This window comes from Chelmon rostratus, chromosome 22 (assembly GCF_017976325.1).
Source record: "Chelmon rostratus isolate fCheRos1 chromosome 22, fCheRos1.pri, whole genome shotgun sequence".
NCBI lineage: Eukaryota > Metazoa > Chordata > Actinopteri > Chaetodontiformes > Chaetodontidae > Chelmon > Chelmon rostratus.
In genome coordinates this window covers 14192797-14209596 of record NC_055679.1, presented here as the reverse complement: position 1 = coordinate 14209596, position 16800 = coordinate 14192797, and the positions used below count along the sequence as shown (strand labels likewise).

General features: G+C 41.5%; 1 protein-coding gene across 3 annotated transcripts in view; it reads left to right on the top strand.

Annotated features, from left to right (window-relative positions):
* Nucleotides 1-16800, top strand: part of anks1b (ankyrin repeat and sterile alpha motif domain containing 1B) — a 225274-nt gene that overhangs the window by 101643 nt on the left and 106831 nt on the right. For 2 of the 3 annotated variants that reach the window (XM_041963585.1, XM_041963584.1), the window contains exon 10: nt 1545-1676. In XM_041963585.1, the coding sequence (XP_041819519.1) occupies nt 1545-1676 (132 nt within the window). Of the gene's footprint in view, nt 1-1544; nt 1677-12126; nt 12268-16800 lie in introns of those variants that run through there. The other variant, XM_041963586.1, reaches the window with a different exon arrangement.

Genomic DNA, 16800 nt, shown 5'->3' with positions numbered 1-16800 from the left:
GGAATGAATAATTAATGGTGTCCTTTTTATTGAACGCAGGCTGATATCTGATTTTTACTGTAATGAAAGGATATATCTCTATTGTCCATGCATACAATGCAGCATGTGTGTGTATGTGAGGACCGTTTTACATCAATCAATATTCCAGTGTTGCAGAGGGCCCTTTGCAATCTGGAGCGATTGGTGACCTTTTGATTTCAGCTTCATTTTCTGCCTCCATCTCCAGTCTCGCTGATGCTTTTGCTCTTCCCATCTGTCCTTCCCTCCCTCGGTGTCTTCTCTCTCTGTAATTTCACACAATTTTCTTCTTGCTTAAGCTTTCTCATCAAGCACTTTTTCATGTCTTTAACATGTCCTCAAGTTCCCCTCTTAACCCTCCTTACCTTGTTTTCTTTGCCGTCTGGCTTGGATCTGAACATGATTTTTCTGCTGTCATCACACCTCCATCGGCTCTCTCTTTGCTCTGATGTTACATATCAGACATTGCAGTGATATCTGATATGTGTCTGTGTAATCTGCTGTGACCTGTGTCCTCGGTTGCATTATATGGTTCGCTGAGATATCAGGTGGGCTGTGTCTGCCCTCTGACACCTCATGCCACAGTGCTCACCCACACACCTGGCTCCTGGGAGCCAAAGTGCCCCAGGAAAGGACGAATTGTGCATGAGTGTGTGTTATAGTTCTGCTGTTCCTGCACCTTTCCCCTTTCTGGTGAACTCGTTGTGGCACCCAGAGCAGCAATGCAAAGGCGTTTCCAGGATTGTTTATCATTTATATACTAAAGAGTGACAGCATCTCGACACAAACATAAACCAGAAAATAACTCAAGACTTCAGTGAAATCCTTGAAACGCTCCCAACCTGCAGTTTTAGAGCAAAACAAAACCAGTATGAAATGAAATGACTAAAGGATGGATGTTTGTTGTTCCGACACTATTAACATGGTTTTATGAATGTGCTGCATCTTGATTTTTTTTTAAAGCCACTTCAACCATAATATCACCTCATTAAGGAAAACTTACTTGCTTGCACATCCAGCAGACATGGAGCAACATGAGCATTCAGAGTTGTGCTTATTTCCACCCGGTAAATCCAACAGTCCAACATTCACTTTCATTTTAGCTCTGTTATGGTCTTCACCATCTGACAGAAACATTTCACTTTTAAGCTGCTAAATGCTCCACAATATTCACCAGCTAGTCACTGTATTTGTCCATCTGTCATTTGGTGCTGGGCAGGAAGCCGATGTTGGGTTTATTAGAGCTTTTTTGCTGAGCACTTCTGCGTGTTGTGGCTGGAAACAATGCTGGGTGATAAATCTCTTTGAGCGACCCCTTTGATCCATCATTATTGTAAAGATATTGATTATAGCAGATGAAATATTAAATCTATAAATAAGCTTATCTCTCTTTTCAGCTTTGTCTCAATTCCCAGTCCTTTGCTCTCAGATAATACAGATTAAGCCTCTCAGGGCATGTAGATCTTTTGACCTTTGGCGATCTGGGAATCGAAGAATTTATTCTTTTTCCATATTTGTGCTCACAGCGGCCGACCCCACCTCTCCCTCCGGCCCTGGAGGAGGACGAAGCTGAAAAGACTTGTGGCCCTACTGGATTCTGGGAGGCCCTGACACCCTGCAACGGCTGCCACAACCTGGGCTTTTCCGGCCTGTCACAGGTAAACACACACAAATGCACGGCGAGTATTTTCTAATTCTCATTATATTTTACAGTGCGCACATAATGGTCTTGTGTAACACACTCATCATATCACTTCATAATCAACATATAAGTTTGTCACACGTGTGAAATAATGCAGCATACACACACACACACACACACACACACACACACACACACACACGCTGCTTCAGTGCAGTGAAATTACAGGCTAGTAATATTGCCATTGTTCTGAGTGAATACTTTGACTGGTTACCTTGGGAACGCAGTGAATGAGCCGTCACTAGAGAGACAGGCTCTCCTGGCAGCTCTGGATACTCTGTTCAGTATCCGTCTCTTTCCTGCTCGCATGCTTGGTTCCGTCTATCTTTCATGTTCACCTTCGTTCTCCTTATTAGAATTCTCAAAAAAGAAAATCTCCTCATCTCTCCAGTTTTCAAGCTTTCGCCTTTGTGATCAGGACTTGGTTCATGAACCTTGAATGAATAACATTCAACTGAGGCATCTGATATAATGAGATCACATGAAAGGATAATCATTCCTGTGGGGGAAATGTGAATGTTACATGTACATATGTGACTCTGTGTGTTTATTCTGTCAGAAAACTAACGTGAAGCAGTTTTATGTGCACACTATATAGATATTAATGATCAAAAAACCTTGAAAAATCTACCTACCAATTTAAAAACTGAAAACTTTAACATGTGCACGAATGAGACTGTGAGAATTGCTGTACAGCATTACAAGAGTGTGCAGAAATTGCATTGACAAAAAAAAAGATGAAGTACATATTTACATATTTATGAGCTTCAGGGCCTCAGCAGTAAGTTGCAGTTGAAAGGATTTTTACTTTAACCTGCCGAGCAGAACCTTTGTCTTCCCCCTCTGGCAGTGAGAATAATTACACTGTCCTGCTACTATACTCCCTACAGTAGTTGCCTACTCTGTCACTACGCTTGCTGTCCCTTCAGCTCTGTCAAACCAATCATTACCTGGGTTTCCATCCACATGTACAACATTTTAGTTTTAACCGGATTTCAAGGAAATCGGCTAAAGAAAATGAGAATGTAATGCATGTTTCCAACCACTAAAGTTCTGGGATGATTAGGAGTTTCATCAAGTTCAGTCTCCGGTTAGAGAGCCATTAATATGCATAATATATTGCCATTATATGCAGAAGAACAGGGTGCAACAAGATGGCTTAATCATAATTGCACCAGTCGAACTGGAAACGGTGAAACATGGTCGTGAAACACATCACTACCAAGTCAGACGTTCATTTATATGTAAATGTCCTGCACTCCAGCTCCATTTAAATACAAGTTTTACATGCCAAATGTGTACACAGTTTGTACATAGTCTTTTTTTCTCCATTTGAATCATATTTGTGTTCATGTTCATCTTTCTAATCTTTTGAAGTGCAGTTCCACACAATAAGATGATAACAAATTTAAATCTGTACATCCAAAGTGTTCATGAAAATACTGTGCAGTTGTATTGCAAATCAGTAGATATTGCACAGTAGAATTATTGTAGAATTAATAGAATTTCTGTACATTGGATATATTGAGACTGAGCTGAAGAGGTTAGAGGTTTGTTATGTAATATGAGCTGAAACAGCATATAGAAGCATTTGGGTCCTTTTATACATGTGTTAAACTAGGGGGGCTGAAAAGTGAGTCTTTGTGGCCCCAAAGTTTGAACCATTAAACCCACACAGGGGGATGAAAGCACAGCATTTGCAGTCCATCACCTCTGCAAATATTCGTAGACTGGCTCCACTGTCATGACGAAAGACAAAGACTCAAAGACAAAGACAGAAAACTCAAGACAGAAACTCAAAGCTTAGTTCACCAACTTTAGCTCTTGTGCATCTCTCATACCTTTTGTACCTGAGTGTACCCACTGATGTGAATTGTGTGTTGCATGAATTGTAGATATTAAAGTTGAAATACTTAAAAATCCTCTCATGTGCATTACCTCTCAGTTCCAGTGCATGAAGTATCCTGTTTTACCTTAAACCAAAAAGAAAAGCAAGCTTAATCCACATTCTCCTCCACTTCCTTGCGTTCCTGCTCCATCTTTCAGTCTTCCTTCCTTCCTCCCCCCTAAGCCCTCCGTGCTACCTGTACAAATGTGGTTAAGTGTGTGCAGATGAGATTGTTTAGCGGCGAGGTGCGTGCTGGCTCAAACGGCAGGACATCTGACATTTACAACACAACAGACCCTCTGTCTTGTACACTGGCAGCCTGCCTGGCTGACTGGCATGCTGCCTGGAGAGGTTTGCACCTGGATGTGTGTGTGTTTGTGCGCATTTGTGTGTGTGTATACTGACATGCTGGTGCATAAAAAAACAAGAATATCAGTGCATTTCAGTTTAAATGTGAGCCTGCGGGTGCACAGAGCATATGTGGTGTTATCAGCTTTTCTGAGTGTGTGTGTGTGTGTGTGGATCTGAATTGGGCGCGCTGTCATTCTGAATTTGCGTGGGTGGGTTTTAGAGAAGAGGACGGGACAGAGTTGGTGAGGAAAGAGAAATTCAGTTGCACAATTAAGTGCTAATTTTCCTTGTGTAATTGTGAATAAACAGAGTTAACATAAAGACAGAAGCCGGTGCAACATTTTTGTGCTGCGGTCTCTCCCATCCTTTCTTCTCATCACCCCACATGAGATCTGTCAGCCTAATTCTTCTCTTGTTTTCTATCATCGTGTTCATCTCTCTCTCTCTGCCTCGTTTATCTTTCACTTTACATTGCAGCAGAAGTGTTTTAACCTTCATATCGACTGTCAGCGCGCCCAGTTTCCTGGTTGTCCAGCTGTCACTCAAGACTGTCAATCAAAGTACTGGACTTGTCTAACAAGCGATGCAGAAGAGATACCCGCACTAAAAACTTCAGCTAGCTAAACTTGAGATTTACTGCATAAAACAGACAGATGAAGTTTTTAAAATCTTTGTAAAGCCAAATGGATTTCTGTCACTCACAAGGTATTAATACCATCTATATTGACCACAGTCTTTCAATCAGCTACAAGTGATGTATGCTACATGCATCTCTGCAGAAAGATGAGCAGTTTTAGTTATTTAACACAACATATTTTGTTTTGTCTGTGCTCTTCTCACTGGTTTGACGTAGCTGGATTTTTGTGCACTAGTTGCTTATTTGTTGTTGCTTATTTTGCCAATGAATGATTAATTTGGAGCAGAAGAAACGAGCTCTGAACATCTCACTGGTATATTGTCCTATACTCACATCAGAGTCATGTTTCTAGCCGGCTGTGTCCGTCTGCTGCTGGTATTGGGTAGGTCACATGCAGTGGGTTTTTTTGGAATCACTCTCAGATGCAGTTATAGTCTTGTGATCCATTATTAATATAAAAAAGATTGATTCTAGCATTATTATACATTAGGTTTCTCAGTTGTTTAACAGTAACATAGTGTTTAAGTTAAAATTAAGTCATTTTTGTCATAACGGAAGATGTACACCATGTAATGCATCACAATATAACAGCTCGACAAACAACATCCTGCTCTTATAACAGTTTAAACAAAATCAGAATATAACCTTCATGACAGTAGTATTTATTGCAGCAATATTGTGCTAGCCTACATTAGTTTTAACTAGGTATATCGAAGAAACTGGTAACTGAGTGTGTGTTTCTGTATTTGTATTGCTTATGTCTATGTGAATGTGCACATGCCTAAGCAGATGCATGCACAAATCATGTGACTGTTAGTGGTTTCTATGTGTGTGTATGTGTAATACTGTGTATTAGATAAGCCAGAAAGGGTGTGTTAAGTTCCAAGCTAATGAATTTAGCATGTCATTACAGTCTGTCACATGTTTGTTTGTGCATGTGGGCATACGAGCCTGCATAAGGAAGCTTCCCTTGCTGTGAATCTTCCTCCACAGGTTTCCTCCCACCAATTACCACGTGAGCGTTGACTGATGCCACAGCGTGCGTAGAGGAGGTTTCCTTTGCACCGCTGACTTCAACAAAGACTCTCAGACCTCACTTGTGGAGAAACCTTGAAAGCAAAACAGAGAATGAAAGGGGACAAAGATAATGAACGAGCTCAACACGACGATTCAAATAGAGAGAGAGGTCTGATGGGTTGCCAGGCAACCCAGAAATTCAAGAGATACCAGGCGTGGGATGTCCACCATTGACAAATCTCGGTCGCCATCAGCACAGGTGCGTCAGAGTGCTGCACGCACTCTCGCACACGTCAGCGTTTCCCGACAGCGTCTCCAAGCTTCATTCCTCTCTTTTCACCACCTGTACTTCTTCCTTCCTGCTTTTGTCCCTCATTCGCTGCTCCCTAAATAATGGCCATGTTAAATTCAGATTTCTGACACATCCAGTACTTATCATCATCTTGCTTCATCACTGGCTCTGTCTGCCCATGTAGGCTGCAGGGCAGTTTGTTTACTTTGCAACACTCTGGCCGCCTGCCAGCTGCTGTCAATCAAACACAGACGCACCCCCTCCAGCCCGCTGAGATGAAAAGGAGGACTTCTGATATTTCTCCAAACACCACTTGTCTTCGTTAATAACGAAGAACTATTAACAGTATAATTAAAAAAACTTGCTGACATTATTTTTGCCCACAAAAGGGATGACGTAATGTAAATTCAGTTTAATATTGACCCCTCAGCGTTTAATGTCCTAACCCAACATCCTGTTTCAAATGGAAATACTCACTTTAAGAAATCAATAGTTCTGTTTTATGGTCCTTCTTTCATTAGAATGTTTTAGTAATAGAATGTCTTAAAAAATACAAGTTCTTTTTTCCAAGTCGATCTCTCTCTACTTAAAACTAAATGGAAGGATAAATAAAAGCCCTGATAAAAAGTAAATGTCTGTACTTGGCGGAGCCAACTTCCTCCTACAGTAGCACAAATACAGTTACAGCCATATAACTTTTATCTGTGGCTGAGGACAAAGAAATGTCACTTTCTCTAAAGAAAGATAGCATGACATCATCAGATAGCAGCGGAAAAACACTTGACAGAAAATTAATCTGCAACTATTTGGATAAGTATTAAATCATTCATGCATTTTTGTCATATATTACAACACATTGAATACCTTTACAGTTTGAACTGATAAATGAATAAAACTAGTAATTTGAATATGTTACTTGTAAAGTGTGTTTTTCACTATTTTCTAGCATTTTATGAACCAATCTTTAAATTAATTGTTATCTGCCGTCCTAGTTGAGACTTCTGACAGTGCACTAACTCCACAGTGCATATACAGTACTTGTATGTAGTGCAGAGCATATTTATTTGGGTAAAAAAAAAAATGTGACAGTGTGTTTTTAATTTCTTAAGGATGTTTCTGTCTTTGTTCTGTAGATTTTAATTATATCTTTCAGTTAATTATTAATTTTATTCACTTAAAACACAAATGAAAATGTTAAAAAATGCTAATGCTTATTCTCTGTTGCTCCTTTATTTCCTTTCTCTTTCTCCTGCTCTCTGTCTCTCAGCGGGACGTGCTGCAGCTCTGTGCTTATAGTTCTTGTTAATGTCTTTATGCCCCTGTAGACTCTGCAGCTATGGGCCGTCTTCCTGTCAACCTCGCCTTCAACACACACCTACAGTACAGCTGTTGACAGATACTGTTTTTCTGAAATAGATTGGCACACACATCCAGTATTCTGCCCTTTAGTACTTGGAGATGTTCCCTGTGTGTGTTTGTGTTTGTGTACGTTTGTTTTTGTGTAGCCTGACATTCCGCTGAAGTTCAGATATCTTCTTGTCCTTGAGGTAAACAGGAAAAGAGAGAAAAGATTGGAGAAGGAGCTGCACGAAAGAAACGCCAGCAACAGGAGAAAGTATGTCCAACAGTACTAGTACTACTGTATATTACAACGCAATAACCAAGCAACTGGTGTCGAAGTGCTCTTGAGCAAAGCAGTCAAGCCTAAAATGCTTCAGAAGCACCAACAGAAGGGCAGAATGTGTCAAAGCCCAGCTAGCACCACAGGGATTAACATGCAAAACACACACATTCACACACACAGGTGGCAGGGAGAGATGAGGGGAACATTTGTAATTAGGCTTTTCTGCCCCTCACATTTAAAAAGAACAGACAAGAAATGTGATTTAAGATTCAAGATTCCTTTATTGTCATTGAGCATGACATGTCAATGAAATTTGCATTGCAACCCCCATGTTAGAAACAAGATAATAAGAAAAATAAGAAAGATTATAAAATAAAATTAAGATACTAGAATAAAATAAACCAACGTGCAGTAAAAATATTTGTAAATGCAATAAAAATATACCAGAAATGAAAACATACTAAGACAATAAAATATACTAAACAATAAACAATAAAATATACCAATGAAATCTACCAACAGCAGCTGAAATATACTAAAATACTGTATATACTGCATGCAATGGCTGACCATTTAGTTGCGCGTGTGTGTACTTAAATGTTAAAGTAAACACAGTACACAGAAGGTGAAGGTGTAAAAGTGCATATTTAAAGAAAATTCAATGTGCACATGCAGATGTATCTGTGCATGAGTTGATTTAAATGTGGAGTTAATATTTCATATGAATCACTCCATTGTGGCCCCAGATGACTTGTAAATATTCACAGCTAATGGTGTTTGCACACAGTTGCTGTTTGTCCTCCTCCTCTTGCTCCTGGCTACACGGCCGTAGAAAGACAAAGATCATTATAATAAGTTTATTTCATTTTGAGTGATTTATTCACAACTAGCAGGTTTGTGGAGAGATACGGAGGCTGCAGCAGGGTGATGTAACGTTACCCCACAGGGATCAATAAAGTTTAATTTGATTCAATCTGTAAAGATTTATGAGTCACCAGAAAAGGTCAGGTCACTGTCGAAGCAGTACTTTAATGTTTTGGGGCATACGCTTATTGTTTTCTTGCCGAGAGTTACATGAGACGATTGGTGCTACTGTCATGCTCGCTAAGCATGAAGCTACAGCCAGCCGACAGTTAGCTTAGCTTTGCATTAAGGCTAGAAGCAGGGGGAAAATGCTGGTTTGGCTTTGTCCAACAAGGGTTCAACAACAACAGAGTCTACAGCCTTTTTAGCGGCTCTTTGAGGCTGTAATAAGGTACATGAATGCGAGCATGAGTGTATGAGTGATGGTATGAACATGCTAACATCATTACAATGGCAGTGCTTGCATGCTGATGCTAGCAGGTATAATGTGTACCATGTGCATCCCAGTTTAACATGTGAGAGCTAAAGCTGACCAGAGATAAGATAAGCTAAGCTAACCATCTTCTGGCTGTAGCTTCATATTTAACAACAGACGTGAGATTGGTGCTGATTAGCACTTTCCCCAAAATGTCAAAACTCTAATGTTTAGACCATGTATGGAGAGCTCAGCAGGTATAAATGAAGACAATGTGAAAGTCACAGGAAGTTCCATGAACAGCTTGTTTCTGAGCTGCAGTTTAATGCCAGGGATCTTGTATTTTTTCCCCAGACTGATGTTATGTGGCAGTTCAGTGGTGCTTTGTGGATTTCTCAAGGAGAATAACTTTGTGACAGATAATTTGGGGTCTAATGTTCCAATTCTGTTTCTGACCTCATTCTTAATTCATCTGCCATTTTTCTTTCTTTCATCACTTTCAGTCTTTATTTTTCTCTCTGGCTGAATTGAACATCTGTAGGCGATTCATGGCAGCTTTACAGATGTTGACCAAACAACCAACAACCATTTAAACTGGATGGTTGTATAGGTAAAAAAACAGTGTCTGAGTTTGTCATATATGTCACATATATTGTGTATTTTTATTGGTTAAAATGACAGTTACAGAACCCACAGTGCTGTACGTCTGTCAAAAACAGAGAGAGAACCTCAAAACATTGAAAGCTATGTTTCACCACCACTAAAACAAAGCCCATCAAAACAAGGGCAGATCAGCTGTCATGCTGTGCCGTTGGCACATCAGCAAGGTCTGTGAGTGTGTTCAAGACTGCTGTAAATCTGACGGGAGCAGTAAGCATCCTCTAAAGCAATTTCCCGTATCATGATTGAGATATAAAAAGCGGAGTTGCCCATAAAAGTAATAAATAGGAAGTCGTTTTAAGCACTCTGAGCCTGGTCTGCAAAGAACAAGGAAAACTCATGCAGCAAAACAAGAGAGTCGCAGAGTGGCTCTTCATTTCATTATTTTATTGTTTTTTTTTCTGTTTTATGGAAGCAAGTAAAAATCAAACTTTCTGGCTGATCTGCAGCATACACACAGAAACAGATGCATGTTTGAATGCATGACGTGAATCCAAGTGAAAGTTCATTCAAACCCATCTGGTCATTTTTGGTGTGAGTATATTGATGTATACTATAAATTTACATTTCAAAGACAAGTGAAAAATCCCATAAATGCACTCAGAAATCATGGTTTTACTTTGCAGAAGTGATCACAAGATAAATTCATGATGGATGAACAACAAAGACTAACTAGAAATAGAAAACTTCACATGACTTTGATGTGGGAATCCGCATCATGTGGTATCTTATGGGACAGTCTGAGCAACACATGTTTTTGTCAATCCTGCACTAACTTGCCTGAGTTTTAAAAGCATTTTCTAACAACTTTTTTTGACTGTGGTTCAAGAGATGTTGGTGCAGCAGTTCAGGCCATCACTGTCTGTATGGGCTGGGTTCAACCAAGGTTTGCCTGAATGTTTGCCAGACATCTTTCTAAAACCAGACACTCCACAGTTAGTGCATGGTCTTGCAAGTACATAAAGAAATATGCAGCTGAGCAGCTTCGTGAGGTGGTACGCCATAACTTCCTCCAAAGTTGTCAGGCTTCAAGTTAAGCGCAGTCAAAGTTGGTCACACAGCAGTGGCTCTCTGTCGGCAGCCTCTTGCTCTGGCTGGTTGCCGTGTCTGTGGGATTAAGCGTGGAGCCAGAGGAAGCCACAGTTTGAGCTGTGCTCAATACAGAAGCCATCATGGAGAATATGAAGGGTGTTATTTTCTGAGGAGTGACTGTCAGTGTCCCATGGGTGGCTCAGCTAGCTGATTTCTGCAGGCTTAGCCAGCCATGGAGGGAAATCCAATTCTGCGAGGCAATCCCTGCTCGCTGCTCTGACCAACCTGCACCTCTCTCTTTCTGTTTCCCTCTCTCACTCTATCACATCTTTCACGCCACTGTATTCCTCACCTCTTTCCTCTGCCATTAACCCTTTTATCTCTCCTTTTCAACGCTCAGTTCAACATATTTGAAAATACGCTTCTTGGCTTTCCTGAAAATAACCAAAGCGAAATAGCTAGCCTGAATTGGTCCAAACTGAATGAAATTAAGTCTACCAACACCTCTAAGGTTGAAAAAGATGCATTTTCAGGTTTTAGAAGAGCTGGATGCAGTAACTGTGAGGAGCTTCCCGAAGTCTTGTCATCATAGTGAGGTTGCCAAGTTGAAGATGCTGCACAGAAGTATTGGGCTGATGGATTAACTGCTGATTGTCTCGAAAAAGCGGCAGAACTAATGACATTTCCGTCAGACTCAGCTGTACTTGGTGCTTGGTGCTAATTAGCATGCTAGGAAAGAAAGCATACATTGTCTTGCATATTAGCTTGAATTGCCTTTTGCCTCCTTTCATCCTTTCATTTTTTTTAAATGCTGCAATCTTTCTTCATTCTCCATCTCAGTATTGGTCAGTCCGTCTCTCCAATGCTGTGACTGCACCTCTCTCTGTCTCTCCCCTCATTGAGGGCCTCAGAGGGCCCATTGTCCTATCTGGTGTTCACCCCTCCCTCTTCTCTCTAATCAAATAGCCTCCACGAGGAAATGCCAGCAAATTATAGTCTCTATTCATATCTGATGGCCTATGAACTTGATTCACAGTGTATGAGGCAGTGGGCTGGGTTGTGTTACAGTATAGGGTTAAACAGACTGAGAGGAAGAGAGAGTCACAGGATTTAAGGCTGTCAGGTATAAGTTCCTCGGACGTGACCAAAGCAACAGCACATTTCCTATTTGGGTTATCAGCCCTGGCCACACACACACACACACACACACACACACACACACACACACACACACACAGCATATACACACACTGTATAATACAAGCAGTCTCATTTATACATGGAAACACACAAAAAAAGCACTCACATGATCCCGCACATTAGCTATAACTGCTGCAAGCAGACAGACACGTACAAACCCCACATAGATATAATCACACACCATTACACGTAGTCCTTTGGTCACATGTGCAGGCGCCATCACACACACTCACACACACACAGACTGAGACGTTTAATCTGGCTGCTGCAGTTGGACGGGAGCAGCATACGACCTGCTAATTAGTGGCCAGAGGAGGCCTCTGTTTGTCTGCTCTCTTCCTGTGCAGCTCAGACACAAGTTTCTCTGTGTCCTATCTCTGCCCTGAAAGATAGGGAGGGAGGGTGGAGGGCGAGGGAGGGAAATGAATGAAGACCGAGTGTGTTTGTTTGTTGGAAGGACTGCTCGTATCGAACCAAGCGAAGCCTTTTCTCCCTCTTTATAAAGCCGTCAGACCCCCCTTCAGGGCTGTGAAGAGGAAGAAGAGTGAGGACACATCAAACTATCAGGTAGCTAAACCTGTTGTCACACTGCCGGATTAATTTCATCTCCAGGTTTTGGTTCGCTCCCTGGCCTCACTGTGGCCTTGAGCAAAAGGGATTTCCTTCCAGTGACTGTCCCGTTCGAGATGGAGTGCAAACTAGTTTTCCACTTGCGAGGCAATTGCTCAAACTTTAAGCTCGTCGCTTACCTCGTTGCAGCCAAATTGGATGTTTTGCCGTTTTTCTTCGTGCTGTCCTGTGTGTGAGAAATCAAGCATGTTGCCTGTGCTCGACTTGTATTTCTGTGTGGCTTTCTTATGCTTGTGTGTGTGAGGAAGTCTCTGCTCCAAACTCTCTGTACTCCCACTTCCTCTGCTTCCTTTCCTCAGTACGAACTCATTTTCCTCTTCCCGCTCTGTCTCTGTCTCGTGCTCGTCTCCTCGGATTTCGCCGACACTTTAAAGTAAGTGTTGAGTTGGATCGTGGCGTCCTTTGATCTACCTGTGTTTTCTCCTCCCTTCCCTTTTCTCTCTCCGTCTTTACCCTGGGCAATGGGCTTTGTTACCCCTGTCAGCTTTAACCTCGCCCTCTTTCATTCCGTTTCTTCCTAAGCTGTCAGGATGGAAGCTGGAGATTTGGAGTAACAGGAATAATGAAAGATGATGTAGAAGTAGTGATAAAAGGCAGTGAAGACTAGATGGAGCACATGGTGGGAGAATGAGAAATTAATTTACAGTACATGTTACGGGTGATTCCTCATATCTGTCCTTTTAAAGATCATTTCAGGCACATTTCTCATTAATTTCCTGCTTTTGTCTTTTTTCCTGTCTCTCCTTTGATTTACATTTTTTCATTTCTCCCTGTAGACACTACGGAGGAATCTCATTCTTCAGTGCTTCAATTAATGATGCTGTTGTACCTGTGGCATTTTAAAACTTCCGAATTTCATTGTTAATTTATCGTGACATTTACTGGTAATTGCTGTAAACAAATCAGACCATAGTTGAGAAGATTGGTAGCCTCAATTTCACAGCTCTCTTTCATCAGAAATATTAAAGCTGATATTTTATTTTCAGGACTACATTTTCCAGTAATCCTGCCACTTCCTGCTGCAAAGACAATTGTTTCACTTGTTTCTGTTTCCATTTGAATCCACTTAAACTTCCAGTAACAGGAAACTTTATCTCTTTTCGTTCTTAAGAACTGCACCCTCTTGCAGCCTCGTGCCATGAAGCAATCTATTGCATTTCCTGCCTGCAACACACACACACACACGCAGTTAAAGTAAGAAAGTGTGTGTGTGTGTGTGTGTGTGTGTGTGTGTGTGCGTGTGTGCGTGTGTGTGTCAAAGGGCTAATGGTGCAGTGAGAGGACAGCTCAAACAATTTAAAATTAGTTTGATTTGTGATGATTTTAGTTTTAGTCTGACTGTAGATGGGATTATTTTGAGTGCACGTATGCATTGCTACATGTGTTTTTATACGTGTTGTTGTCATAGCAACCTTGTCTCCCAGAAATTCTTCTTATCTCATACCTGTTCAGCAGTGGGATTCGAAAATAATCCAGCGTCTCGCCCTGGGCCATCCCATCCACCCTCACCACTGTCCACATACCCCTTACATTTGGATAAGACTGCACACAATGAATTATAAGACCACTAGGCAATCGCTTGTTTTAAAATATCAGAGCAGCAAGTATTGGGTTGACTACATTAAGTGACTACAATTGGGTGGTGAGAATCAGATAACTGGTTGAAGAAGGGTGAATTACAGAGAATCCTGGGAGATGTAATGCTGCACTAATTATTCTTTCTAGCAACATTGTGAGAAAACTGATGCATACTTCTTAAAGGCTCATTAAAAACCCAGTTAAGTGTACAGTATACATGGCTTTCTCCAGGAGAAATCTAGCAGGGGAAATCAGGTTACTGCTGAAAGCCCACAGTGTAGTGCGTTGATGAGGCCACCAGTCTTGATGATCACAATTATGCTAAAGTCTCAAAATGAATCTGAAGATGATTCATTGCAACTTTAATCTGAGCTGTCAAATGAGATTGTAATTGGGAGTAGACTTTTTATGTCACTGAACTGTCTGCTGAACTACCAGCAGGTCTTAACGGCTTCATCAGGGTGCTCTGAGCCTGTCCATCAGCTCTTGGGGGTGAAATCTGCAGCTAACCGGGTCGTCACGTCCAATCAGCATCAGCTGAGGCAGGGCTACCTGCAGAGTGAAAGCATAAAAGACTGACTGGATGCCCATTAACTCTTAATGGCAGTCTAATTGAGTGCTGATGGAGATAGAAAAGGAGGGGGTGTCGGGTAAGGGGTTGTGGCTTTAGTTTGTAGGCCTTTTAAAAAAGTGCAGTGTAGAATAAGTCTCTGATTGAGTGCAGAGGGTGTAAGTGAGAGAAATCATCAAGGGACTGATTGCTCTGTCAGCCAGAATGATTAATCCATTCTGAGTGTGCTCTGTTTGTGATTGATGGCCAGGTGCAGTCTGGGTAATGTAGTAGCGGATGATGACAGGAAGAGGAATGGCTGCTGAATGAGGAAAGAAGGTCGGGGGAGGGTGAAGGGGGAAAAGACAGACAGTCAGAGGGTTGAGGGAGTATATGCAGTGTGGGGTTGAGAGCAGGCGTAGCCACACCCACAGCATATCGCCATGGTGACAAGTTTACCACTGATCCCATTAGAAAGGGTACAACCAGGGGCAGGTTGCCAAGTGACACTCCAGAAATGATGATAGAGCATTGCGTTGTGGGAAAAAGGCAGACATCCAGAGGCTCCGTCAGTGGAAAGAAATGTTTTGTCTCTCTGGCTGAAATGACGCTCGCCCCTGTAACCTTTTCCCTTGCTTCACATCACTCAGTCTTGTTTTTCATTCTTTCAGGGTACACATCTGCCTCAGAGATAAGGACCTTTTGGTCCTCAACTCTCTCTCTGAGCCCTTTGGGGCTCAACCTTTTCACCAATGCTGCAACAAAGTGCAATCTGAAATTTTTCCGAAATACCCGAAGAGAACAGTGTTATATAAAGGTCCCAAAGAAACATCTCCTTACATGCTACTCTGAATTAATCACCTCCAAATGTTTCTTTCAAAATGCTGCAAGTAAGTAAGTAAAAATCATTGATGAATTTCATTTCGTATGCAAATGACAATTCAGCTGGTGCAGAGACTCCTTTCAGAGACACTAACAATCAACAGCATTAATTAAGAAAAGTAAAGCAAGGACATCGTTCCTATTAGCAGCTTGCTGATGTGTTGTCAGCTGTATCATGAAATGGATAGAGACTCTGTTTTTAAAAGGTTATTTATAATTTACTCGTTGGCAGATCGTACATTTTCATTTAACCTCCATAAAACAGCTAGGAGAGAGAGACAGGTAAAGCCGGGAGGAATAGGGGGATAATGTGACAGAGGGATGCTGGGTGGAGAACAGAGATGGAGTTGCAGCAGTCGGGTCTGCAGAGTAGAGGACCTGTGGCTGCATGGACTTGCGTCTGATCCCACAGAGGTCGTAAAGATCAAACCTGTAGGATCAAGTGGTGGCTGCTATGTTTGACCGCTAAGCACAGCTGTTTGTGGAGGATCACACCGAGGTTTTTGGCGGACGGTGGAGATTTAAGGAGAAATAGATTCAGACTCTGAACTGAAATTCGGGGCAGAAACACACCTGTTTCCTCTTCCTCTTGGCCCAAAGGGTGCTGCAGGGAGAGTAGATGGAGGCTCGCTGGGTTTTAATTGTATAGCAGAGAATCATTCCTAAACTAGGAGAAAGTTCAACACCTGTGAAAGAGATTAAGCACACAAATGAACCCGTATGAAACCACCTGATTGCACTCTATTCAGAAATAGTCTCATACTCTGGGCTGGCCCTGTCTAGTTTCCTGAAGACAAAAACAAACAGCAGAATGCTTTGTTTTAGTTTTGCATTTCTGTCACCCTTTCACATTTTAGGAACCTCCGTGGTGGACACGTTGAGACTTTTAAAGAGTCTTTTAAATGTATTTCAAACAAAAACGCCTCTTTCTAAAACAATTCCAGCTGCCAACTGGAATCGCTCAGCCAACGGGTGAGACAAAATAGACGCTGTTCGGACTCTGACACGGTTGTGTTTGAGACAATTTTGTTCCCTGTTTCTCAGCAGTTGTTTTGCTCTTTTTAGAAATTCATTCACAGCATGTGATGAGACCCTGAAGCCATTTCACCGTCCAAGGGTAGATATTAACAACAGCCACCTCTGTTACAAGTCAGGAAGGTAACGAAATGAAATGAAACTATTGTATCTCACATTTTAAGGGCCTAGATTAGAAAACATTACAAGATTTTGCAGCATAGACATAAAAGCCTTAATCCTAAAAATGACTGCCTGATTTTTCAGAAAATTGCAACAATTTCACGACAGTCTACTGGTAATTAAAGGCACTTGGACACTTGACAGCAAGCAAATCATCATAAGATTGTCTGTGACTTATCCTTGAAGTGTCCCTCCAGTCAAAATGTGTTTTCCTTCTCGTTCCCACCGTTGAAAGTTTCACTGTGTAGGATGATGTATGTGCA